This window comes from Staurois parvus, unplaced genomic scaffold (genome assembly GCF_062004578.1).
Source record: "Staurois parvus isolate SC_StPar_1 unplaced genomic scaffold, SC_StPar_1.0 ptg000496l, whole genome shotgun sequence".
NCBI classification, from domain to species: domain Eukaryota; kingdom Metazoa; phylum Chordata; class Amphibia; order Anura; family Ranidae; genus Staurois; species Staurois parvus.
In genome coordinates, this window is record NW_028318292.1 from 914542 (window position 1) to 940548 (window position 26007).

Here is a 26007-nt window from a genome sequence, read left to right on the forward strand (position 1 = left end):
GGAACAACAGTGCCGCCGGACAGCAGTAAAAGTTCAACTACTGGTTGACAAGTGGTTACTAAACATTTAAAGAAATCATCTAGCTGAAAATGATGCTGTATTATTGTTATTCGTAGGGAATAATATTCATACCCCAGAGTGACCAGTGCCCGGCTGCTACCTCCAATAGCCTTTATATATTATTTCAGCATGCAGGATGTTCTGTGGAAATCACAATGTCTCCTCCCTTCACTCACCACAGTAGGCTCTGTAGGTTCTCATTAAATCGTATTCCCTTCTCACGCTCACCATTGGGCTGTACCCAGGACTGGCACAGGAAACGTTTCACAATAGAAGCTGTTTCGGTGAAAGATCACACAGGGTTACACACATGCGCAACAGATCAGGCAGTATAGCTGAGATGTCAGGTTGTGGACATTATACCTATCTTGCTGTGATACGGAAGGGCATCAGTCTTCTGTGCCAGGCTGATCAGTAGCTGTGTAAGGCACAGGGCGCTGCGGATGCTCGGGACACTGCTGCAAAGGTTCTGCAGGTAGCTGAAACTGTGGCTGGGGGTAAAAGTGGAGGAGAGCAATGAATTCTGGGAAGCCGTAGATCTGTCAGTCACACAGTGTATTAGGATCTTCTTACCTGACCAGCTCTTCTATCGTCAGCTCTGAGTCCTTCTCCTTCAGCCTTCCCACCAGGATACCCAGTGCTGCCTTCAGCACAGAGCGGTTCTCAAGCTGAGAGAATCCAGCCCTTAATAAAACAGAGTCATTGCATTAACCGGCCACATGTGCAGCCTTGTATACACAGAGGTCCATGGTTCAGTGACCAATGCCACATCACCATTCATAGACAGTACTATATGTGATATGTATAGTGGAGAGGTGACGAACCAGGCAAAGAGCGCATGGAACACCTGAAGCAGCAGCTGGTAGCAGGAGGACATGTAGTGATGTTCCTTCAGGTCTATCCCCAGGGCATCCACTACGCCATTCTTCTCTGTCAGCAGAGTCTGAATTTGAGAGGAAGGAGGACACTGTGCTTAGCACACCACATACCCAACACTGGCATCAGTCTAATCAGGTCAATACAGAGTACTGCGGGCACTCATGACCAGCATGCCGCTCCCACTGTATACTGATCAGGTCAATACAGAGGACTCCGGGCACTCATGACCAGCATGCCGTTCCCACTGTATACTGATCAGATCAATACAGAGGACTCCGGGCACTCATGACCAGCATGCCGTTCCCACTGTATACTGATCAGATCAATACAGAGGACTCCGGGCACTCATGACCAGCATGCCGCTCCCACTGTATACTGATCAGGTCAATACAGAGTACTCCGGGCACTCATGACCAGCATGCCGCTCCCACTGTATACTGATCAGATCAATACAGAGTACTCCGGGCACTCATGACCAGCATGCCGCTCCCACTGTATACTGATCAGGTCAATACAGAGTACTCCGGGCACTCATGACCAGCATGCCGCTCCCACTGTATACTGATCAGGTCAATACAGAGTACTCCGGGCACTCATGACCAGCACGCCCCACCTCCGATCTTAACAACCTACGCCCCACCTCCGATCTTAACAACCTACGCCCCACCTCCGATCTTAACAACCTACGCCCCACCTCCGATCTTAACAACCTACGCCCCACCTCCGATCTTAACAACCTACGCCCCACCTCCGATCTTAACAACCTACGCCCCACCTCCGATCTTAACAACCTACGCCCCACCTCCGATCTTAACAACCTACGCCCCACCTCCGATCTTAACAACCTACGCCCCACCTCCAATCTTAACAACCTACGCCCCACCTCCAATCTTAACAACCTACACCCCACCTCCAATCTTAACAACCTACGCCCCACCTCCAATCTTAACAACCTACGCCCCACCTCCAATCTTAACAACCTACGCCCCACCTCCAATCTTAACAACCTACACCCCACCTCCAATCTTAACCTACGCCCCACCTCCTTGCTTCCCTTTTCTTCCAAACTTCTTGAATGCCTGGTACACAACCAACTGAGTAACCACCTCATCAAAAGTGGAGTTCCAGCCATTTTTGTGTTTATTAAAAGTCAGCAGCTATAAAAACTGTAGCTGCTGACTTTTAATAAACACACACTTACCTGTCACGGGGTCCAGCGATGTATTCATCCGGTCCATCCCTTCTCTCCTCCATGGCGCTGGCATCTCAACTGTGGGCACCAGGCTGTGACAGCTTGCAGCTTCACAGCCTGGTGCCCACTGCGCATGCGCGATTCGCGCTGCACCTCCTGATTGGTCCAGCAGTCTTCTGGGACCTGTGAAAGTTCCCAGGAGACTGCAGGAGGAAGGAGGGGGGCCGAGCTTTCGGCTCACTTCGCCGTGTCAAAACCAGGTACCCCCCCCCCAAAGATGCCAAATATGGCAGTGGAGTGGGGGAGGAGCCAAACAAGCTTCCACTTTTGGGCTTTAAGAATAACCTTCTTGATCCCCTTAAGTCTGGATTTCACCCTCAACCCTCCACAGAAACTGCTCTCCTAAAACTCACAAACAATTTACTAACAGCTAAAAGCAGTGGCCACTATTCCGTACTCCCAACTTCTGGACCTTTTGACTGCCTTTGATACAGTTGACCACCTCTTCCTCCTCAAAAAACTTTACTCCTTTGGTCTCCATGACTGTACTCTTTTTGTTGGTTCTCATCCTGCCTATCCTACCACACCTTCAGTGTCACTCACAATTCTACTTCCTCCTCTCCCTTTCTCCATCAGGGTCCCCCAAGGTTCTGTTCTTGGACCTTTCCTATTCTCGATCTACACCTCTTCCCTGGGTCAGCTGATAGCCTCCCTTGGCTTTCAATATCATTTCTACGCTGATAACACTCAAAATCTATCTCTCTACCCCTCAGCTCACTCCGTTAGTCTCTTCATGCATCACTAACTTACTGGCCGACATACTGCATCAGTCTGGATGTCACACCACTTCCACTCCGCCATGTGCCCTTTCCCCTGACTTCTCTGTCAAGATCGATGGTACAACCATCAACCCGTCCAGGGTTCTAGGCCCCACATCCAATCACTGTCCAAAGCTTGCCAACATCTCCAAAATACACTGCTTCCTAACCAATGACACGGCTTCCTAACCAATGACACCACAAAACTCCTAATTCACTCCCGGGTTATCTCTCGCCTCGACTACTGCGACTCCCTCCTCATTGGTTGACCTTTACATAGACTATCCCCCCTCCAGTCCATCATGAATGCTGCTGCCAAGCTCATCCACCTTACCAACCATTTAGTGTCTGCCACCCCTCTCTGCCAATTCCTCCATTGGCTGCCACTCACCCAGCTAATTAAATTCAAAACACTAACAACAACTTACAAAGCCATCAACAAATCAGCCCCCCCGCTATATCACTAACCTTGTTTCACTCAATACCAGCATTACATATTAGGTAATGAGCTGTAGTTGCTGACCTGGAAATAGTTGTGGGTGTTCTCCATGTGGTTGCACAGAGGGTTCAGCAGCTGCACCACAAATTTTACCACTTCCTGTGGAGTCTTCTGCTGCAGATGAGAGAACTCCGAGTTCCTGGACCCCTTCACCTGGGTAGACGGGAGATTTGAAAGAAGAGCTCTGCTCAGTGTTGCCTACATTCATACCGGCCAGTTACCATAAATTCTACAGTAATGTCAGTTAAACAACAACTCTTTTAGTAAAACACATAATTAGGTTACTGTGTTTCAAAACTTTAATGTTCTCTTTTTGCTTTATCCTAGAACCCTTCAAGTGCACCTGTTATATGTACAGGGTACACTTCCATCTTCCAGGTGGAGCAACCATTCATGATGAAGGCCATGAGGTCAAGAACCAACATTGTCAGATGCAGCTTGTGATGGATAAAATCTGCAGTCCATCCAGGAACGTGGTGAGGGCACACAAGACCCTAGAGAGCCCTCTGAACACAATGAAGCCATCACTTTCCCCTTGAGCAAATTTGCAGTGTATGGTTTACACACCCATCCTGCGGCAGAATGTTTAACTATTTAGGAGCCATTCCCTACCTTCATCAGTGGTGATCTCTTTGCAGCCATGAGGGCATGCTGCATTTTGCGGGAAAGGTCCTCCAGCAGGAATACAAGCTCAGCTGGTCCCAGTTGCACCACTTCTGTGGCCTGTCAATAAACACTTCATAGTCATGAACATGAACCACCTACACAATGCACCACATCACTCATTCTGACCATTACACATCCATCAGTCAAAGTATCCTCTGTGTTCATAGGGTAAACTGAAAGGGACACATCAGCATTTCAGGAGTGTACAATGCCCATACGATGACAGATAAAAGACCTCAGGCACTATACTGACATAGAGGATGTGCAAAAGTTCTGTTTTTCCCATCTAGAAACAGGAAGTTCATTTTTAATCATCAAACAGAAAAGTAAGAAATTAAAGTGTGTTCGTGGTAAAGTTGCCCTTCCTACTTCGCCCTGATTCTTTCACTCTCACCGTGTACAAAGCCCTGATCCTTCCACTGCCACCTTCTACTGGAGCTCTGATCCTTCCACCCTCACCTTCTACTGGAGCTCTGATCCTACCACCCTCAACTGGAGCTCTGATCCTACCACCCTCACCTTCTACTGGAGCTCTGATCCTACCAACCTCACCTTCTACTGGAGCTCTGATCCTACCAACCTCACCTTCTACTGGAGCCCTCATCCTACCACCCTCACCTTCTACTGGAGCTCTGATCCTACCACCCTCACCTTCTACTGGAGCTCTGATCCTACCACCCTCACCTTCTACTGGAGCTCTGATCCTACCAACCTCACCTTCTACTGGAGCTCTGATCCTACCAACCTCACCTTCTACTGGAGCCCTCATCCTACCACCCTCATCTTCTACTGGAGTCCTGATCCTACCACCCTCACTTTCTACTGGAGCTCTGATCCTTCCACCGTCACCTCCTAATGCAGCCCTGATCCCAGACACCCTCATCTTCCTATTTAGCCCTGATTCTTTCCCTCTCAGCTTGTACAAAGCCATGATCCTTCCACCGTCACCTCCTAATGGAGCCCTGACCCTACACACCCTCACCTTCATACTTTGCCCTGACTCTTTCCCTCTCACCTTGTACAAAGCCCCAATCCTTCCACTGTCACCTTCTACTGGAGCTCTGATCCTACCACCCTCACCTCCTGATGGAGCCCTGATCCTACACACCCTCACCTTCTACTGAAGCTCTGATCCTACCACCCTCACCTCCTAATGGAGCCCCGATCCTACACACCCTAACCTTCCTACTTAGCCCTGATTCTTTTGTCCTATTCAACACCCAGCATCCCTCAAATCCCAGGGTGCTCTAACATACAAATATCATCCAAGTTTCTCTGGGAAAGCCTAGCCCTGCCATAAGCCACTTGCAACACTCAGCATAGCAGCTGTAGGCCTCAGGCTGACTTCAGACCAACGAAATACATAAAGGAAGCTCATTCATTTAACCCCTTCCAGTCCGAACACTTTCAACCCCTTCCAGTCTGAACACTTTTACCCCCTTCCCGTCCAGGGCAATTTTCAGCTTTCAGCGCTATCACACTTTGAATGACAATTGCACAGTCATGCAACACTGTACCCATATGAATTTTTTAGCATTTTTTTGAGACAGATAAAACTTTATTTTGGTGGTATTTATTCACCACTGGGATTTTTATTTTTTTTGCTATATAAATGAAAAAGTCCAAACATTTTGAAAAAAAAAAAGTGTATTTCTTATAAAATTTTGCAAATAACCTTTCTTCATAAATCTTGGCCAAAATGTATTCAGCTATCTTTTTAGCACAAAAAAAAAAAAAAAAACCCAAATTAGTTTATAACCAAAAATTATAATTTTTTAAAAACATTTTTATTTTATTTACGTTTTTTTTTTACATACTGTCACCCTAGCAATACAGTGTCAACATGGTGACACTGTACTACTTGTGGGGGGTGATGAAGATTTTTTTTTTTTACACTGATTGCTTTTACACCCATAAAGGCTGTAAAAGCAATCATCACTCCTTCTCTCTGGCTGCATTCTTGCAGCCATTGAGAAACACTGTGTGAGCTGTGATTGGTCACAGCTTGTCACATGGTACAAGGCTGTAGTGAATAGCCCTGTACCATGTGACCTCTGTGATCAGTCACAGATTTCACACGTAGTAAGCAATGATGTCAGAAGTGACATCTTGCTTCCTACTATTCATGTGATCACTGATTGGCCAATCAGTGATCACATGATTGGGACCTCACACAGAGGTCCCATACAGTGATCGGTGTGCCGCTGTCTCCGGAGGACATAGTGGGCGGTGCTGCACGCTCCCAGGGAGCGTGCACAATCCAAAATGGTGGGCGCCAATTATGAACGGCAACCTGCCCCTGGACTGCCACCGTTCGGCCGTTTATATACAGCGGCCGGACAGCAAGTGGTTAAAGAAGTGATTGTAAATTCCCATTTACAAAAAAACAAATAGGTTCATACTTACCTGCTCTTACCTGCCTACAGAGGTCCCGTACAGTGATCGGTGTTCCGCTCCTAGGGAGTGCGCACGGGCAGGGAAGTGTGGAGGATGCTTATAAACGGTCACCCGCTCCTGCAATGCTCCTGTTCAACCGTTTATATACATGGGCCAGACGGGAAGTGGTTAAAGTGAACCTGTCACTTTGCTCACTCTGTATTAGCAGCAGAACAAGCAGGCCATAAAGAGAACTTGTCACTTTTATCCTATATTGGGCAGCACAGTGACTAAATCGTTAACACTTCCGCCTGGCAGTACTACGGTTGTCAGTTCGAATCCCAATCACGGCACCACCTGCCTGGAGTTTGCATGTTCTCCCTGTGCCTGCGTGGGCTTCAGATTTCCTCCCACACCCCAAAGACATGCTGGTAGGTGAATTGGATCCTGTCGAAATTGTCCCTAGTATGTGTATGTATCAATGGGAGTTAGGGACATTAGATTGTACGCCCCTTGAGGGTTAGGGACCTTAGATTGTACACCCCTTGAGGGTTAGGGACCTTAGATTGTACGCCCCTTGAGGGTTAGGGACCTTAGATTGTACGCCCCTTGAGGGTTGGGGACCTTAGACTGTACGCCCCTTGAGGGTTAGGGACCTTAGATTGTACGCCCCTTGAGGGTTAGGGACCTCAGATTGTACGCCCCTTGAGGGTTAGGGACCTCAGATTGTACGCCCCTTGAGGGTTAGGGACCTTAGATTGTACGCCCCTTGAGGGTTAGGGACCTCAGATTGTACGCCTCTTGAGGGTTAGGGACCTTAGATTGTACACCCCTTGAGGGTTAGGGACCTTAGATTGTATGCCCCTTGAGGGTTAGGGACCTTAGATTGTATGCCCCTTGAGGGTTAAGGACCTCAGATTGTACGCCCCTTGAGGGTTGGGGACCTTAGATTGTACGCCCCTTGAGGGTTAGGGACCTTAGATTGTACGCCCCTTGAGGGTTGGGGACCTTAGATTGTACGCCCCTTGAGGGTTAAGGACCTTAGATTGTATGCCCCTTGAGGGTTAGGGACCTTAGATTGTACACCCCTTGAGGGTTAAGGACCTCAGATTGTACGCCCCTTGAGGGTTGGGGACCTTAGATTGTACGCCCCTTGAGGGTTGGGGACCTTAGATTGTACGCCCCTTGAGGGTTAGGGACCTTAGATTGTACGCCCCTTGAGGGTTGGGGACCTTAGACTGTACGCCCCTTGAGGGTTGGGGACTGATGTGAATGTACAATATATATGTAAAGCGCTGTGTACATTGACGGCGCTATACAAGTACCTGAAATAAATAATATTGTTCAGTAGCAGTGCCTCCCTACCTTAGTGCACATTTCAGAGTCTAGGAGAGAGCGAGTTAGCAGGCCGCTATGGAGAACAGTGAAGACCTCCAGATCCAGCTCTCGGAAGAACGGACGGAAGCTGCTCAGGTCGACGGAAGGTTTACCAATCTCTTCAGGTTCCTTGTAGAAAACACACATTTATTATACGTGGAGCCGTTACGGATTATTGCCTCATTAACATTAACGTTCTGCAGAATGACACAAAGGCAGGACATACACAAGCTATACAAACAAAGCTACAACATACAAATATACGGGACAATCCGCTCTCCCGTTAAGATCCGTGTTTAGCATTTCCAAACTCCAGCTGAATGGAAACAGCTTCAACAAATACTTTCCAAAAAGCTCCTTGTACGGGGTGAAGCCATGTGGACCTTACAGGTATTGTCCCACCTCCGTCTGTGTATGGACAGTAATAAGAGAAGCAGCAGATTGGTGGGGCTCTTCTCCGTCACTCTGCTCTCTAGTCCTATCAGTATGATCCTTGCTAGCACAACTCACTGGTGCCTCTCCCCCAGCCTGAGCTCTTATGTCTGCTGGAGTTTGCTTTAACCACTCGCCCTGCTGAGGATTTCCCCCCTTTCCTGACCAGGACATTTTTTGCATTACTGCGCTGCATTACTTTAACTAACAATTGCGTGGTCATGCAACGCTGCACCTTAACTAAATGTATGTGCTTTTTTTCCCCCACAAATAGAGATTTCTTTTGGTGGCACTTGATCGCCTGTGTGTTTTTTATTTTTTGTGCTATTAAAAAAAACAAGACCGACAAATTTGAGAGAAAAAAAAACAATATTTTTGGCTTTTTGCTATTAACCACTTCCAGTCCGGACACTTTCACCCCCCTTCCAGTCCGGACACTTTCCCCCCCTTCCAGTCCGGACACTTTCACCCCCTTCCAGTCCGGACACTTTCACCCCCTTCCAGTCCGGACGCTTTCACCCCCTTCCAGTCCGGACGCTTTCACCCCCTTCCAGTCCGGACGCTTTCCCCCCCTTCCAGTCCGGACGCTTTCCCCCCCTTCCAGTCCGGACGCTTTCCCCCCCTTCCAGTCCGGACGCTTTCCCCCCCTTCCAGTCCGGACACTTTCACCCCCTTCCAGTCCGGACGCTTTCCTCCCCTTCCAGTCCGGACACTTTCCCCCCCTTCTAGTCCGGACACTTTCCACCTCCCCCCCCCTTCCTGTCCAGGCCAATTTTCAGCTTTCAGCGCTATCACACTTTGAATGACAATTGCGCGGTCATGCAACACTGTACCCATATTAATTTTTTTGCATTTTTTTGAGACAGATAAAACTTTAATTTGGTGGTATTTATTCACCACTGGGATTTTTATTTTTTTTGCTATATAAATGAATAAAAATGTTGAAAAAAAAGTGTTTTTTCTTATAAAAATTTGCAAATAAATAATATTTCATCATAAATCTTGCCCAAAATTTATTCCGTTATCTTTTTAGTAAAAAAAAAATAACAACCCAAATTAGTTTGTTTATAACCAAAAATTATAATTTTTTTAAATTTTTTTTTACATTTTTATATTATTATTTATGGGGTATTTTTTTACATACTGTCACCCTAGCAATACAGTGTCACCATGGTGACACTGTACTACTTGTGGGGGGTGATGAAGATTTTTTTTTTACACCGATTGCTTTTACACCCATGAAGGCTATAAAAGCAATCATTTCTCCTCTCTGGCTGCATTCTTGTAGCCATTGAGAAATACTGTGTGAGCTGTGATTGGTCACAGCTTGTCACATGGTACAAGGCTGTTGTGAATAGCCCTGTACCATGTGACCTCTGTGATCATTCATAGATTTCACAAGTAGTAAGCAATGATGTCAGAAGTGACATCTTGCTTTCTACTCTGCATGTGATCACTGATTGGCCAATCGCTGATCACATGATCGGGACCTCACTGTGTCCGATTGCGGCGCTGCAAGCTCCCAGTCAAACATGGCGGGCGCGTTTATGAACGGCAACCCGCCCTTGGACTGCCACCGTCCGGCTGTTTATATACAGCAGCCGGACAGCAAGTGGTTAAAGATGTCCAGTAAAAAAAATTAAAAAAACTCAAATTTCATCATAAATTTTGGCCAAAATGTATTCTGCTCCATGTCTTTACTAAAAAAAATCCCAGTGACACCAATACAGTGATCAGTGCTAATCAAAAGCACTGACACTGTACTAATGGCACTAGGCAGGAAGTGGTTAACATGTGGGGCGATCAAAGGGTTAACTGTGTGCTGGGAATGTTTTACTATGGGGGGGGGGGGGAGGTGTTTGTGCTTCATTGTAAGCACACTGCTTTACTAAACCCACCACAGTACAATCAGTCTGTAGATGCAGTAAAGCATGCTTGTTATACTCACTGTGGAACCTAAGGGGTTAATCCTCTGCATTGTGTAAAAAAAAGGCCCTTTGATCCGGTCTTCTCTGTTCCTCCCCTTTTTCAAGCGACCACCTCTTATCTCCTGATAAGACAGACTGAACCGTAGGCATTTTGCACATGCTCAGTTTAGTGTGTATTGCTAGAGAAGTTTTTTTTTTTCTTGGGCGAGTGCATGTGCTCAGCACAGGGCCCATCAGCACTGGTCAGACAGAGGTCAGGGGTTTTGCATCCTCCTAGAGCAGAAAGAAAACTCCTCCTACAAGCTATAGCTAGTTCTTGGTTGAACACTGATAGAAGCCACAAGTTTGCTATATACTGCTGATCAGAAAAGGTATTTATCAGTTTATATTTACTAAAATAATTGCATTTCCATGTTTTGTGTACTGTGGGAGACCGGATATAGTGAATGCAGGGTCCGGGGAGAGCGGATATAGTGAATACAGGAACACGGGGAGAGCGGATATAGTGAATGCGGGGTCCGGGGAGAGCAGATATAGTGAATGCAGGGTCCGGGGAGAGCGAATATAGTGAATGCAGGGTCCGGGGAGACCAGATATAGTGAATGCGGGGTCCGGGGAGAGCGGATATAGTGAATGCGGGGTCCGGGGAGAGCGGATATAGTGAATGCAGGGTCCGGGGAGACCCGATATAGTAAATGCGGGGTCCGGGGAGAGCGGATATAGTGCATCGAGGGTTCGGGGAGAGCGGATATAGTGAATGCAGGGTCCGGGGAGAGCGGATATAGTGAATGCAGGGTCCGGGGAGAGCGGATATAGTGAATGCGGGGTCCGGGGAGAGCGGATATAGTGAATGCAGGGTCCGGGGAGAGCAGATATAGTGAATGCGGGGTCCGGGGAGAGCGGATATAGTGAATGCGGGGTCCGGGGAGACCAGATATAGTGAATGCAGGGTCCGGGGAGAGCGGATATAGTGAATGCAGGGTCCGGGGAGAGCGGATATAGTGAATGCAGGGTCCGGGGAGAGCGGATATAGTGAATGTGGGGTCCGGGGAGACCAGATATAGTGAATTCAGGGTCCGGGGAGAGCGGATATAGTGAATGCGGGGTCCGGGGAGAGCGGATATAGTGAATGCGGGGTCCGGGGAGAGCGGATATAGTGAATGCGGGGTCCGGGGAGAGCGGATATAGTGAATGCGGGGTCCGGGGAGAGCGGATATAGTGAATGTGGGGTCCAGGGAGAGCGGATATAGTGAATGCGGGGTTTGGGGAGACCAGATATAGTGAATGCGGGGTCCGAGGAGACCAGATATAGTGAATGCGGGGTCCGAGGAGACCAGATATAGTGAATGCGGGGTCCGAGGAGACCAGATATAGTGAATGCGGGGTCCGGGGAGAGAGGATATAGTGAATGCAGGGTCCGGGGAGAGCGGATATAGTGAATGCGGGGTCCGGGGAGAGCGGATATAGTGAATGCAGGGTCCGGGGAGAGCGGATATAGTGAATGCGGGGTCCGGGGAGAGAGGATATAGTGAATGCAGGGTCCGGGGAGAGCGGATATAGTGAATGCAGGGTCCAGGGAGAGCGGATATAGTGAATGCGGGGTTTGGGGAGACCAGATATAGTGAATGCGGGGTCCGAGGAGACCAGATATAGTGAATGCGGGGTCTGGGGAGAGCGGATATAGTGCATGGAGGGTCCTGGGTTTAGTAACACTTTAAAAATGGCACCGTATAGATCCGGGTAAACCAGAAGTGATGTAAGGTCATCGCTTCTGGTTCCCTATATCTTTGTTTGGGCCTATGAAGGTGGCAGGAGGGGAGACCATCCCCTCCCGATGATTGTAATAGCAATCCAGCGGCTAGTTAACTGCTTGGGTTGTTTTTACAACCGTCGGCTCTGAAAAATGGTACCGGGATGATGCCTGTAGCTGAAGGCATCATCCCGGTATAACCACTTGAAGTTCAGCGACGAACAGGTAAGTTGCTGTTTGTCAAGAGGTTGACCTGAAGGATAGTGACAACTAGCGGAAAGGAGTTTGCATGAGAGAAGCCCTGGAGCTGTGACTGGAAAGTGGTAAACCTAAAGGAAGATGATGATGACTGTGCGAAGTGACTCTTCCAGGAGGACCACAATACCAAGCACTGGATTTCCACCTTGTCTGGCTGAGTCTTCTCCGCCTCGGTGTCCATCTGCTCTTCTAACTGGGAACTTTCTGCAGAGGAGTTCTTAGTGTCTCCCATTTTGCGCTTTTTACCTGTGGGATGCAAAACAGAAGTGGAATTGTTTTAACTAAAGAAAAAAAACCTTTACAGTGGCCCTAAAGCCTAGTCCTCTTGGTCATAAACACATCAGTACGGACCGAATTAGCACAATAAAATAAATGATGACTTCCAATGAAGTACTGGAAAAGTTAAAGCGAAGCGGAGCTCCGCCCAAAAGGGGAAGTTCCGCTTTAAGCCTTTGTCCCCCGCTCCCCATTAAGGATTGGCACCTTTGGGGAGCGGGGGGTAACCGAATTTGACAGGTACCCGCTCCCACTTCCGCTACGATCACCTAGGCAATCGGAAGCAGAAGTTGTCCTCCTACCCTTCCTCCCTGTAGTCTTCTGGGACATGTGACAGGTCCCAGAAGACTACGAGGCCATTCACAAAGCGCAGCTCTTCTGGCGCATGCGCAGTGGGCACCCAGTCGTGAAGCCGCAAGGACTAAAGCCTGATGCGATTACATGACAGCACTTACCCCAACCATGGACATGACAGCACTTACCCCAACCATGGACATGACAGCACTTACCCCAACCATGGACATGACAGCACTTACCCCAACCATGGACATGACAGCACTTACCCCAACCATGGACATGACAGCACTTACCCCAACCATGGACATGACAGCACTTACCCCAACCATGGACATGACAGCACTTACCCCAAATTATGGACGTCACAGCACATACCCCAACCATGGACGTCACAGCACTTACCCCAACCATGGACATGACAGCACTTACCCCAACCATGGACGTCACAGCACTTACCCCAACCATGGACGTCACAGCACTTACCCCAACCATGGACGTCACAGCACTTTCCCCAACCATGGATTTCACAGCACTTACCCCAACCATGGACATCACAGCACTTACCCAAACCATGGACCTCACAGCACTTTCCCCAACCATGGACGTCACAGCACATACCCCAACCATGGACATGGCAGCACTTACCCCAACCATGTACATGGCAGCACTTACCCCAACCATGTATGTCACAGCACTTACCCCAACCATGGACATGACAGCACTTACCCCAACCATGTACGTCACAGCACTTACCCCAACCATGGACATGACAGCACTTACCCCAACCATGGACGTCACAGCACTTACCCCAACCATGGACATCACAGCACTTACCCCAACCATGGACATCACAGCACTTACCCCAACCATGGACGTCACAGCACTTACCCCAACCATGGACATCACAGCACTTACCCCAACCATGGACATCACAGCAATTACCCCAACCATGTACGTCACAGCACTTACCCCAACCATGTACGTCACAGCACTTACCCCAACCATGTATGTCACAGCACTTACCCCAACCATGGACATGACAGCACTTACCCCAACCATGGACATCACAGCACTTACCCCAACCATGGACATCACAGCACTTACCCCAACCATGGACATGACAGCACTTTCCCAAACCATGGACATCACAGCACTTACCCCAACCATGTACATGACAGCACATTCCCTACATACACTGCAAGCAGTACCTTTCTTTGCCTTCTTTGCAGGGGCAGCTGCTACTGCGCTTGGTGGGACTTCTTGTTGCTCACAGTCAAAGTTTGCGGGTGGGGGGATATATCCGGGAGATTCTGGAAGAATAATGTAAATCAATGCAAACTGTAGGACATTCACCTAGAAAATAAAGCAATACGTGTTACATATCAATACATCGCAATAACAGAGAACTAAAATTGCTTAACCACTTCGCGCCGGTGCCTCTCGGCCCTTTAAGAGTTTCAGAAGCCGGGAGGCAGGCAGGGTTTTAGGGTCATGTGACCGCCGTGATTCACTGTCACATGATCGGAAAAGGTCCCGATCGAAAGGGGTGATCGGGACCTTTCCGTGAGTCACGGATATATGTGCTGGGAGCGTGCAGGGCGCGCGTTCTCAGCACATATGTATTTTCTAATTGCACGCGAATATGCGGCCGCTCGTCGTCAAGGCCCAGATGCAGAAAGTTTGCATATTTGCGTGCGCTTGGCGTCAAGGGGTTAATATCCAAAATAGGATTTTTGTACTCACTGTAAAATTCTTCTCTTGGGAGTCCATTGAGGAACCCAGGAGATGGCTTACACCCAAAGCAAAGGTATTATTATGTGGGCAGCATGGTTCGCACTTCTGCCTGGCAGTACTCGGGTCGTCGGTTCGAATCCCAACCACAGCACTACCTGCCTGGAGTTTGCATGTTCTCCCTGTGCCTGCATGGGTTTCCTCGGGGTACTCTGGTTTCCTCCAACACTCCAAAGACATGCTGGCAGGTGAATTGGCTCCTGTCTAAATTGGCCCTAGTATGTGTATGTATGAATGTGAGTTAGGGACCTTAGACTGTACGCCCCTTGAGGGTTAGGGACCTTAGATTGTACGCCCCTTGAGGGTTAGGGACCTTAGACTGTACGCCCCTTGAGGGTTAGGGACCTTAGATTGTACGCCCCTTGAGGGTTAGGGACCTTAGATTGTACGCCACTTGAGGGTTAGGGACCTTAGATTGTACGCCCCTTGAGGGTTAGGGACCTTAGATTGTACGCCCCTTGAGGGTTAGGGACCTTAGATTGTACGCCCCTTGAGGGTTAGGGACTGATGTGAATGTACAATATATATGTAAAGCGCTGCGTAAATTGACGGCGCTATATAAGTACCTATAATAAATAAATAAAAATAAATATTATTCAAGTTTGGTCAAAGCTGCACAGTGTGTTTCTATCTACAGGTGTCCCTTACCTGTAAAGGTAGTTTTTGGGTAAAGTCGAGCTTTTATCCTTAAACCGGCAGTGTGTTAGATGGGAGGGGGAATAGCAAAATCAAAGTGAATTTAGGAAATACTGTATTTATCAATACATTTTGCAAAGACTATTTTGTAACTATAATGGCGTTCATTTGAATAACATACTTCTTTTGGGAGGATCTTGAGGTTTTAGAATGGCGTTGTTGTCTATGTTTTCCCGTTGGCAATTGTGATCAAGATGTGTCTTGTAATAAGTGAGAGAGAAAGCCTGTTTCGTTTCTTGTTCATTGAGGAACATAGGAGGTTTGAGGACTGTGAACCATTTGGAGAAGAACTTTTGGAACCAGTCTGCCAAAGGACTTTGGGCCAATGCCACATTGATTCACCTGCAAGGACTCTATCTAGGACTTCTGCTAATCTGTGCTGTCACACAAACAGGCTGGAAGCGATGAACAGGGGAGTGGGCCGGGAGTGAAATTCTACCTTGTAATCCAGCCTCTCTCAGTCTTTACCACAGAGGAATCCCTAAAATATTCTTGAGGTCCTGGGGAACCCCTGCTAAAACCAATTTATTGTGGTCCAATGGGGAAAATGCTCCTTATGTTGGTGGTTAATAGGAATATTGCAACCCTAACAGTTTTTGCCAGGATGCCCCCCTTACCGGCAGCTAAAAGAAATCAATGGAATCATACTGATGGCTTTGCCATGTGGCATTGGCCTTGGAACTACAAGCACCATCAAATGGGAGGCAATCAGCCACAACCCATGGCACTCCTAGTAACCTCCAGAACTTCTATGGACCCCTGGTTGAGAATGGCTGGTGTAGTCCCTGGAAACCACCTTCCGCAACTGAGATATAGGCTCTCCAAGTGTCCACAAAGACTAACAGATGACACCCCATTTTGGAAAGTAGGAATTCCAAGGCTAGCAGGCAGACTGCGTGCCAGACTTGTGTATGAATTTGGGGTTAGAGAATGTGAAGTAATGCCAAGGGATTTTCTCGATCTTCTGTGAGGGGTCTTCCCAGACTGAGCCTTCTTTTGCAGAGGACTATTGGTGGCATCCCTTATGAGAGCAGCAAGGGCAGCCCAAAAGTGCCGTTGTCCCCTAAAGGTCATTTGAAGCAAAAGCCTTTTGGGCAAGGCCTCCAAAGTCCAATACTTTAGCCAAGGAGTCTTATTGTTCGGGGGATTTGGAATTCTACGGCTTGCAGGCAGACTGGGCAACTGACTTGCGTATGAATTTAAGATTGTGGTGTAATGAAAAGGTCTTTTCTTGAACTCTGCAAAGGATCTTCCCAGACTGAGCCTTAGGCTTCTTTTGTGGAGGAGTACTGGTGTCAGCAACAAGTGCAGCCCAGAAGAGCAGTTGTCCCTTGATGGTCATTAGAAGAGAGTGCCCTTTGGCACTTCCTCCACAGCCCAACACTGTAGCCAGAGTCCTTCTCATGTTTACTGACAGGAGACTCATATGGGAAATGAGGTGGGAGAACTACAACAGCCCTTCCACACTGTAGATCAAGGCTGCAGGCTTGAGTTCTAAATGCTCCTTCATATCAAACACTTTCCTGCTCTTCCTCCACGCTTTGCCCAAATACTGTACCAAGATGATAGGACTGCACAGATCACCCAGTTGTGTGTGGCTTACAGCCACAAAGCATGCTGGTGTCACTCACGTGGACAACAGAGATTGTGGGCTGTATGTATTGAAACAATGTATGTCAGGACGGGAAAGGTTCAACCTACAAGTCCCATGCCTTCTAATTTTGGATCATTCCATATTGCAGCACCCACTCTTCACACAACCCCAGCTTGTCCCTTTTTTATGACCCGTTACAGTATGTAGCTAATGTGTCTCCACAGGTGACAAAATAATCAGGAATGCTACCTGCAATAGAAATAATTACCTGCAAGGCACTTCTCCAGCAAAGACTGCAGCCATGTGATGTTCTGTAGTCGTGTTAACACTTTTCCCTTCATATCAGCATTTGGTTGCATGCAGAAAGCATTGATAACCTAAAAGGAGACTAGGTCGGTGTCACACCTTGTACAGCAAAAAAAAACAAAAAAATTACAAGTATCAGAGATTTATAAACCAATGAATCACCTCTCTGAACCAATTAATGTTGAAGAAAAGCAGCGAGCACAGGAATTCTCGCTCTTGTCTGGACAGGGAATTCATCTTGTCTATGACATCAAGGTCCGTGAGATACACGGGGCACCCTGGAAACAGAAACACCCAGTTATTACACACCTACTGGTTATCAATGTTTATGTATATTATGTTATATACACTACAGAATACGATAATGTAATATAAAACAAGGAAAAATACGCCAAACAGGAACGATCGCAGATTACAAATGTACTTCATCCAGCCTACAATGAAATTTGAACCACACACACCACAAAAAAAAAAAAAGAAAAAAAGAAAAAAGGAAGTACCTAACAAAGCATCGATCTCATCCAAGTTGCCATTATACTCGTCCTCTATGCAGAGCCGCAGTAAACGGAAAAATGGTGACAGACAGAGAGGAGACACGAGGCTGTGGAAACACGCATGCAATGAATTTTCACACCACACTGAAGAGGGATCACTATAAAAGAAAAATCTAAATTATTGAGCGACACCGGAACTCACCGACCCTCTGATGTGTGTACGGCACCTTTATTGGCGAAGTCATGTGACAGAAGTGGGAGGAGATTAATCACGACTATGCCCTGGCTCTCATCGTCCTCCAGGTTGTACATGGCTTTTACAGGGAACATATGATTTCTGGGGAGTTGAAGAGAAAGTTACACATATGGACACACCATCTTCATCTCTGGATCACTCAAGAAATGATTTCCCCTTCTCAACCCCAACCACATACACACACCGCTACTAAACTCATTGGGAAATCAGAGGCAGCGACCACACACACACCTACTAAGCTCATTTGGAAATCAGAGGCAGCGACCACACACACACCTACTAAGCTCATTTGGAAATCAGAGGCAGCGACCACACACACACCTACTAAGCTCATTGGGAAATCAGAGGCAGCAGCCCCACTTACCATTAATAAGTTCCTTGAGAAGGAAGGGGCTGTGGCGCTATATATATATATATATATATATATATATATATATATATATAGATAGATAGATATAGATAGATAATAGATATAGATCTATCTATCTATCTAGATAGATAGATAGATAGATATAGAGAGAGAGATGTATTGCATTCACATCAGTCCCTAACCCTCAAAGGTCTCTAACTCACATTCATACATACACAGACAAGGGACAATTTAGACAGGATCCAATTAACCTACCAGCATGTTTTTGGAGTGTGGGAGGAAACCGGATTACCATGCAAACTCCAAGCAGGTGGTGCCATGGTTGGGATTCGAACCAATGACCCTAGTGCTGCCAGGCGGAAATGCTAACCACTTAGCCACTGTGCTATGATTATAGAGATTAATTTGCTTCAGACAACACTATCGCAGTTGCACTTGGGGTCTTGACTTGCATTAGAGGGAGGTAGAAGGATCATGTCAGTACAAACCCTTCAATTTTTTGGTCCAGATCTACTACGTAATCCTCCTGGAAATCATCCACCACCGTCTTTCTGACATATTCCTGCAGGAGATAATAAAATAAAGAAATATTTTACAGCAAAGTATCAAACCTCCTGAGCAGGGGCGGACTGACAACTCATGGGGCCCCCGGGCAATAGGGGATCATGGGGACCCTGTGTCCTTGCCCAAACTCAAAAAAGCCTATGAAAAAGGTAACAGGGGTATCTCATGGGGCCCCCTACTGACCCCGGGCCCTCGGGCAGTGCCAGAGTTTCCAAATGGTCAGTCCGCTCCTGCTCCTGAGCATACATGGAGGACAAGGAACAGCACTCTTATGTGTATGTTAAGAAACACAATTAAGGGATGAGTCAGGCCTTACTGCCCTCGAACGGTCAGGGTAGTCCAGATAACAACTGCAAAGAGACAAAGAAAGAGCGCACCAGCCAAGCGCACTATCCTAAGGATACTCAAATAAAATTAGGGTGAAAACATACTCACAAAAAAAATGTGTAAAAAAATGCATATATCAGGTTGCAGCCTAATGAGACCCGAAGAAACCTCAGACGCCAAAGGGACGCCATCCAGGATCCAAGAAATGGCTTACACATTTCAAAAGAAACCCTCTTCTTCAGAGCCAAATGAGCAGGATCCCTCCATCAACTTAAATACCCTACTGACCATAACATGAGTCAGAGACTCCTCCCCTTTAGCAAGGGGTGGGCAGGTATACCAAGGTCACAAAACCATACCCTAAGAAATGTGTGGCTATACAGTAGCTCAGTATACAAACAGGTGAAACACAAGTATAGGAGGCTAGAGAAAGGTTTTCTTTTCACTATGTGTATTTTTATTGATATATGTATGATTGCATGTAATTCCCTGCACAATATATTGGTGAACTTTTTAGGGTACGGTTTTATGACCGTGGTATACCTGCCCAACACTTGCTATAGGGGAGGAGTCTCTGGCTCTCATATTATGGTGAGTAGGGTGTTTAAAGCGGAGCTCCACCCAAAAGGGGAAGGTCCACTTTAAGGACCGCTCCCCATTAAGGATTGGCACCTTTGGGGTGCGGGTAACCGAATTTGACAGCTATCCAATCCCACTTCCAGTCTGATCGCCTAGACCAGTGGTCGGCAAGCCGCGGCTCGCGAGCCACATGCGGCTCTTTACACACTTCAATGCGGCTCTTCTCTGTGCCGGGCGCCCGCTCCCCTCCCTCCTCTCGGGTGGCCGCCCCAAAAGTCAGGACTCTGCAGCTAGCCCAGCAATGGGCAAACTACGGCCCGGCGGACCTTTTAATCCGGCCCGCGGAGCGTGGCAAACATTGGCTGTCAGGATGTAGGTGGGGCAGCGTGACGAACTCCTCTCCTCTCACAGTCCGCCCTGAAGACCGGAACGGCGCGGGAACACGGCGAGAGGAACACGCGGAGCAAAGGTAAGTGAATTGACACAATAAGGAGAATGAATTACTATAGGGGGGATGAATTACTATGTGGGGGATGAATTACTATGTGGGGGATGAATTACTATATGGGGGATGAATTACTATGGGGGATGAATTACTATGGGGGATGAATTACTATATGGGGGATGAATTACTATGGGGGATGAATTACTATGGGGGATGAATTACTATATGGGGGATGAATTACTATATGGGGGGATGAATTACTATATGGGGGATGAATTACTATGGGGGATGAATTACTATGGGGGATGAATTACTATAGGGGGGATGAATTACTATGGGGGATGAATTACTATATGGGGGATGAATTACTATGGGGGATGAATTACTATAGGGGGGATGAATTACTATATGGGGGATGAATTACTATGGGGGATGAATTACTATATGGGGGATGTATTTTCAGTTTTAAAAATGTGGCTCTCAAAATGAATTTCAATCGTGGTTTTGGCGAGATTTGGCTCAGTTGAAAAAAAAAGGTTGCCCACCACTGGCCTAGACGATCGGAAGGTGTCCTCCCTCCCTGTAGTCTTTTGGGACACGTGACAGGTCCCAGAAGACTACAGGACCACTCATGAAGCGCAGCGCTACTTGCGCATGCGCAGTGGGTACCCGGCTGTGAAGCCGCAAGCTATCACAGCCGGGTGCCCACACTGAAGATGGCGGCTTCCTGGAATACAGGATGGCCGGTGAAACCAGCTGCGGGGGACACACCACGGGACCGAGGGACAGGTAAGTGGCTGTTTTTTAAAAGTCAGCAGCTACAGTTTTTGTAGCTGCTGACTTTTCTTTTTTGATAGGTTGAGTGGAACTCCGCTTTAAATTGATGGAGGGATCCTGCTCATTTGGCTCTGAGGAAGAGGGTTTCCCTCGAAACGCGGAAGTTGTTTCTTGGATCTTGGACAGCGTCCCTTTGGTATCGGAGGTTTCTGCAGGTGTCATTTACCACTGTACCATGAGCCTGCAACCTGACATGCGGTTTTTTTTCACACAGATTGTGCGCGAGTACCCTAATTTTATTGAACTATCCTTGGGATAATATGCTAGGCTGGTGCGCTCTTTTGTTTGTCTCTTTGCAAAAATCACGTTACTGCAAGACTAGCCTTAACTTACAAAAGGGGGTTAGTTGGCGGTGTAGTGTTGGTGTACCAGGGCTTTCCTGTACCCACCTCAACTCGGGCGAAAAGATAAAGAAAAGGAGTGCTAATTGGATGAACCAATAAATCTTGAATCCCTGGTCATTGGGATATATTGCCACCTTCAGGAGTAGGATACTAAGCACAAAAACAGGAGAACAGCCTAGGGGCGGTTTCTGCTACTGGCCAAAACCTAGAGGCAGCATAGTTAGTCACAAGGCAGTACATAAAGATCAACTGGTCTCAACATAAAAACCAGAGGGGTGGGTGCTGTGTCCTTCAATGAAAGAAAGGATTTTATGACAAGCGCAAAATCCAATTGTCTCTTCCATTGAAGGGTACAGCAGAGATCTTGAACTTTTTACTGTTGAGAAGTCCCGAGGTAGTGTCTGCCGGGGAGTGGGAACAACAGCTAAATGACTTCCCCCAGGCAGCAACAAGCACATTGCCGCCTGAAGAGATCCTCACCTGATGGACAAGCAAGGGCTAGATTTTGATCAGTGTTTGGCCAGCTTAAGACTCATCTGAGCTTCCCTGGTCCAGCAAAGCATCTACAAACATGTAGCAAAGGGCAGGATCCTTAGTCAAGCTAAGGACAGTCATCTGAGTAAAGGCAGAATTGAGGAAGGGATCTGGAGTAACAGAGGAACATTCTCAGAAGGTTGAGAATCAGCTTGTCAGAGCCTGGGTCCGAACCTGGGCCTTCTGCGGTGAGTGGCAATGTTTCTTCTTGCAAAGCCACCTGGAATGCTGGACAGCTCCCTTGACAATTGTTTGGATGTTCCTACCTTGACCTTGTTTATCATGAACCTTGAACCCCTTGCTCCTCCCATGAACTTCCTGATATAAGCCATGTCTCTGCACTTCCTGTTTGCCAGATTATTGTGCTCTCCAGCCAGTATCGTGCTCCTTATAGTCTCTGTTATTATCCATATTTTGCTACCACTCGTAATTGACCCTTGGCTCGTTCTTGACTACGCTTCTACCTGATCCCAACCTGCAACCGCTCACTACCTTGGCTTGTTTACTGACCACGCTTCCGTTTGATCCTTACCTGGCTATACACTACTGGACCTCTGCTTTCTCACCTCCTGGTCGGGTGATCCTGAGGACCGCGACCTGGTGCTAACATGCAGCAAAATGCATCTCCACTATCAGGAGTTCTGGTCAACACCGGTTGGTACTTGGACTCCACACCGCAGGTGATCCAACTCCTCCGCCACGGTGACCTGCCTGTGTACCTATCCTGCTGGTTTCAGGTGAGCCTGTCCACTGCTACATCAACTGGTCTTTGAGCCTGACCCCTGATCGTGACACAGCTATGAAAAGAGGACCTATCTCCAGGTGATCACATCCAACAAAGGCTCCTGGACATAAACTATCCCTAAAAGGAGGCTTCTGCAGCAGGATTCCAGGGATCGCAGGGCCCTCCAGTGGTGGTTTCCTCCTGCCATGAAGTCAACAGGGAGCACCATGGTGTGCAAACTTCTCTTTCTTTGGTGTGGAGATTGCTGGTTGAGGAGAACCAATGACAATGTATTGTCTGAAAGGTAAAAAGTGCAGTTGAGAGCAGCACTCTCAGCATCACCCAGCATAGGAACAAGGCTACTTGTCCTGTTGCAAGAGGAACACCTTCTCAGAGTTGAAGGTTCTGCCAGATCGAAGTGATGTTCGGTGAAGCCCAAGATTCCCTAGGATCTGCTGTTCTGGGGAACTGGATTGAAGCCAATGGTACAAGGACATTCCAGCAAGTGGAGCTCCCCCCAGGGCCAGGGGGACAGACCACCCCATTCACCACAAGAGACTGATGGGTTACACCAGGGACTTCCTGGTCCATTGCATGTCTCTTCTGCATTAAAGTTCCTGCCTATCTGCCAATCTTTAATTTTCTTCGCTACACTTCCACTTTAATGTCAGTGGGAATAATAGTGCCCCAAGGGCTGGATAAAGGCAAGCAAAGGGCCACAGTTTAGAGACAACTATTCTAGGACACTAATAGAAAAGAAAAACCTAAAAGGCATGCTGAGTAGGGGGCAGTACAACCAGACATTCGCTGAGTCCTTGTGTCCCTCAACAAGAGAGAAATGTCCTTTCTGTTCATCTCCACCTCAGTGTGAAAGTTGTTGAACGTACCATTATTTGGGGATGCAGGTTCCTCTTCTGCACCAGATTGGCCAGTTCATCGTAGAAAAAGGCAGCAGATTTCGGGCACTGGTCGCAGCAGGTGCGTGCTAATTCCAGGAGGGAGGTGACCTGTTCCCGCACATAATCAGAGTCACAACACTGGTAGAACGAGATCATTTATTTAGTGTGAAATCACCAGAATGACTGACCTGCCGGAAGACGTGCGGACTCAGGGCGTCTGTGTCTGAATTGCCACCTCCGGACTTTCTCCTAGAGAGAAAAAGGGGGATAGGAAATGAGGAGAGATTGGAAATGACAGATGTTAACCACTTGACCTCCAAAAGGTTTTACCCCCTTCATGACCAGGGCTTTTTTTTTTGCTATTCAGCACTGTGCTATTTTAACTGGCAATTGTGCAATCATGCAACACTATACCCAAATTAAATTTATATAATGTTTTCACACAAGCAGAGCTTTTTTTTTGGTGGTATTTGATTGGTTTTATTATATGAAATGAACATTAAAAAAAATATATATATATATATATATTTTCTGTTATAAAAACACATCCAATAATAATAAAAAAAAAAATCAAACTTCATAAAGCTACATGTGTTTGGTTAAAAAAAAAAAAAAAAAAGTGTATATTGATTGGTTTGTGCTAAAGTTTTAGCATGTACAAAACTATGGGGTATATACTGGAATTTACACAGCTATAGAGGTTATACTGGTAATGGCGGTGATCAGTGATTGTAATAGTGTGGTAGGCAATCTAGTGCTAAAAGACACTGGCTGTGAGGGTCACTAACTGACGTCGCTAATGACACTAATACATCGATCAGATATAATCCTGCACACCAGCCTCTCTCAACCAGGGTGCCCAGGCACCCTGGGATGCCTTGAGGTTTCTTCAGGGGTGACTTGGCAAAATGTCTAAACATTTCCCAAAACCTGTATACACGCCAGTAGGTGGAACAAGCTTACACAAAGCCACAGGTTTTCATTGTGCACCATTATGAACTAGCTGCCGGCGTCCTGACAACCAATGACATCATCAGTTGATAAGGAGGACATCAGCTGCCTGCACAGCAACCTAGTTTACCCCTCCCCTGAACCCTCTCCGTCAGTGCTGGGGTCACTTTAGCTCAGTAATGGAGAAAAATTGAGGGAGATGAGGAATACTAGTCGGTACCAGTGTGCAAAAATGTATTTGCTTTGGAAGAATAAATCACCTCTAATGATGGGTGTCCTGGGTGCTGCGTTATATAAAACTATTAGAATAGTTTTAAATATTTTAGAATGGGGTGCCCTTTTAAAATTATGGACAGTCTAGAGGCACCCCATTTTAGAATGGGCTACTTCAAGATTATCCATAATTTGAAAGGGTGCCTCAGGACTGTCCATAATTTGAAAGGGTGCCTTGCCTGAAAAAAAGGTTGAGAAACACTGCTGTACACTGTACTAACTGGGAAGGAGTCAACATCAATTGGCAAATCAAGGGGTGAACTGCCTAACGTTTTTTTTTTTTCTATGGTTGAACTGGATGGACTTTTGTCTTTTTTCAGCCAGACTAACTATGTAACAAGTGTTATGTGTGCTGCTTTTACTCACAGATCTGGATGTTTTTTCTCCCTGCTTTTCAGGGAGAAGAAACAGCCAGATCGCTGTGTGTGTACATAAAGTTCTGTGCTGTGATTGGACACAGCTGATCAGCAGGTTTCTGCCAAAATCACTGGCTGAAACCTGCTGACAAACTCGTGCTGTGTCCAATCACAGCACGGGTCAGCAAGCGGCACACGAACGTGCCCGAGAACCCAGACTGGGGTGGCGACATACATGTACCTGGACTAAAGTTGACAAAACTCCATGGGGTTTATTTACTAAAGCTGGAGAGTCCAAAATCAGACTCCCTTCTGCATAGAAACCAATCAGCTTCTAACCTCAGCTTGTTCAATGAAGCTTTGGCAATGAAACCTGGAAGCTGATTGGTTTTTATGCAGAAGTGAGTCTGATTTTGGACTATCCAGCTTTAGTAAATAAACCCCCTAGTGTCCTCCAGATTCCTCCTCTTATAAAATTGGGATAATTTCTTACTTCAGTATCATTGCAGATTCTCTTAGTTCAGTGGTCAGACACAGACAAATATTCATAACTTAACCTCTTGGCGCTGGCCGAACGCAAATGTGCGACCTCCCGACGTCTGGGCCTAGACGCCGAGCGGCTGCACATTTGCGTTCTAATAAAAAAAAAAAACATATGTGCTGAGAGAGCATGCGCCCTGCGCGCTCCCAGCACACATGTCCAGTACTCACGGAAAGGTCACGATCTCCTCTTTCGATCGGACCTTTCCTGATCATGTGACGGCTGTGACACGGCAGTCACATGACCCTAAATCCGGCCCCGCCTCCCGGCTTCTGAAACCCATAAAGGGCCGGGTGCCAAGGGGTTAAATAGACAGCT

General features: G+C 47.2%; 1 protein-coding gene across 2 annotated transcripts in view; it reads right to left on the reverse strand.

The window, feature by feature from the left end:
* The window catches only part of FANCD2 (FA complementation group D2), a 70870-nt gene that overhangs the window by 11334 nt on the left and 33529 nt on the right, over positions 1-26007 (reverse strand). For both annotated transcript variants that reach the window (XM_089689761.1, XM_089689760.1), the window contains exons 20-35: positions 23757-23817; positions 23557-23676; positions 18804-18877; positions 17892-18026; positions 17696-17796; positions 17358-17473; positions 17158-17266; positions 14017-14118; positions 12381-12481; positions 7856-7996; positions 4061-4171; positions 3473-3601; positions 885-1003; positions 634-744; positions 424-551; positions 237-336 (exon numbers count right to left, since the gene is read on the reverse strand). In XM_089689761.1, the coding sequence (XP_089545887.1) occupies positions 237-336; positions 424-551; positions 634-744; positions 885-1003; positions 3473-3601; positions 4061-4171; positions 7856-7996; positions 12381-12481; positions 14017-14118; positions 17158-17266; positions 17358-17473; positions 17696-17796; positions 17892-18026; positions 18804-18877; positions 23557-23676; positions 23757-23817 (1758 nt within the window). The remainder of the gene's footprint in view (positions 1-236; positions 337-423; positions 552-633; positions 745-884; positions 1004-3472; positions 3602-4060; positions 4172-7855; positions 7997-12380; positions 12482-14016; positions 14119-17157; positions 17267-17357; positions 17474-17695; positions 17797-17891; positions 18027-18803; positions 18878-23556; positions 23677-23756; positions 23818-26007) is intronic.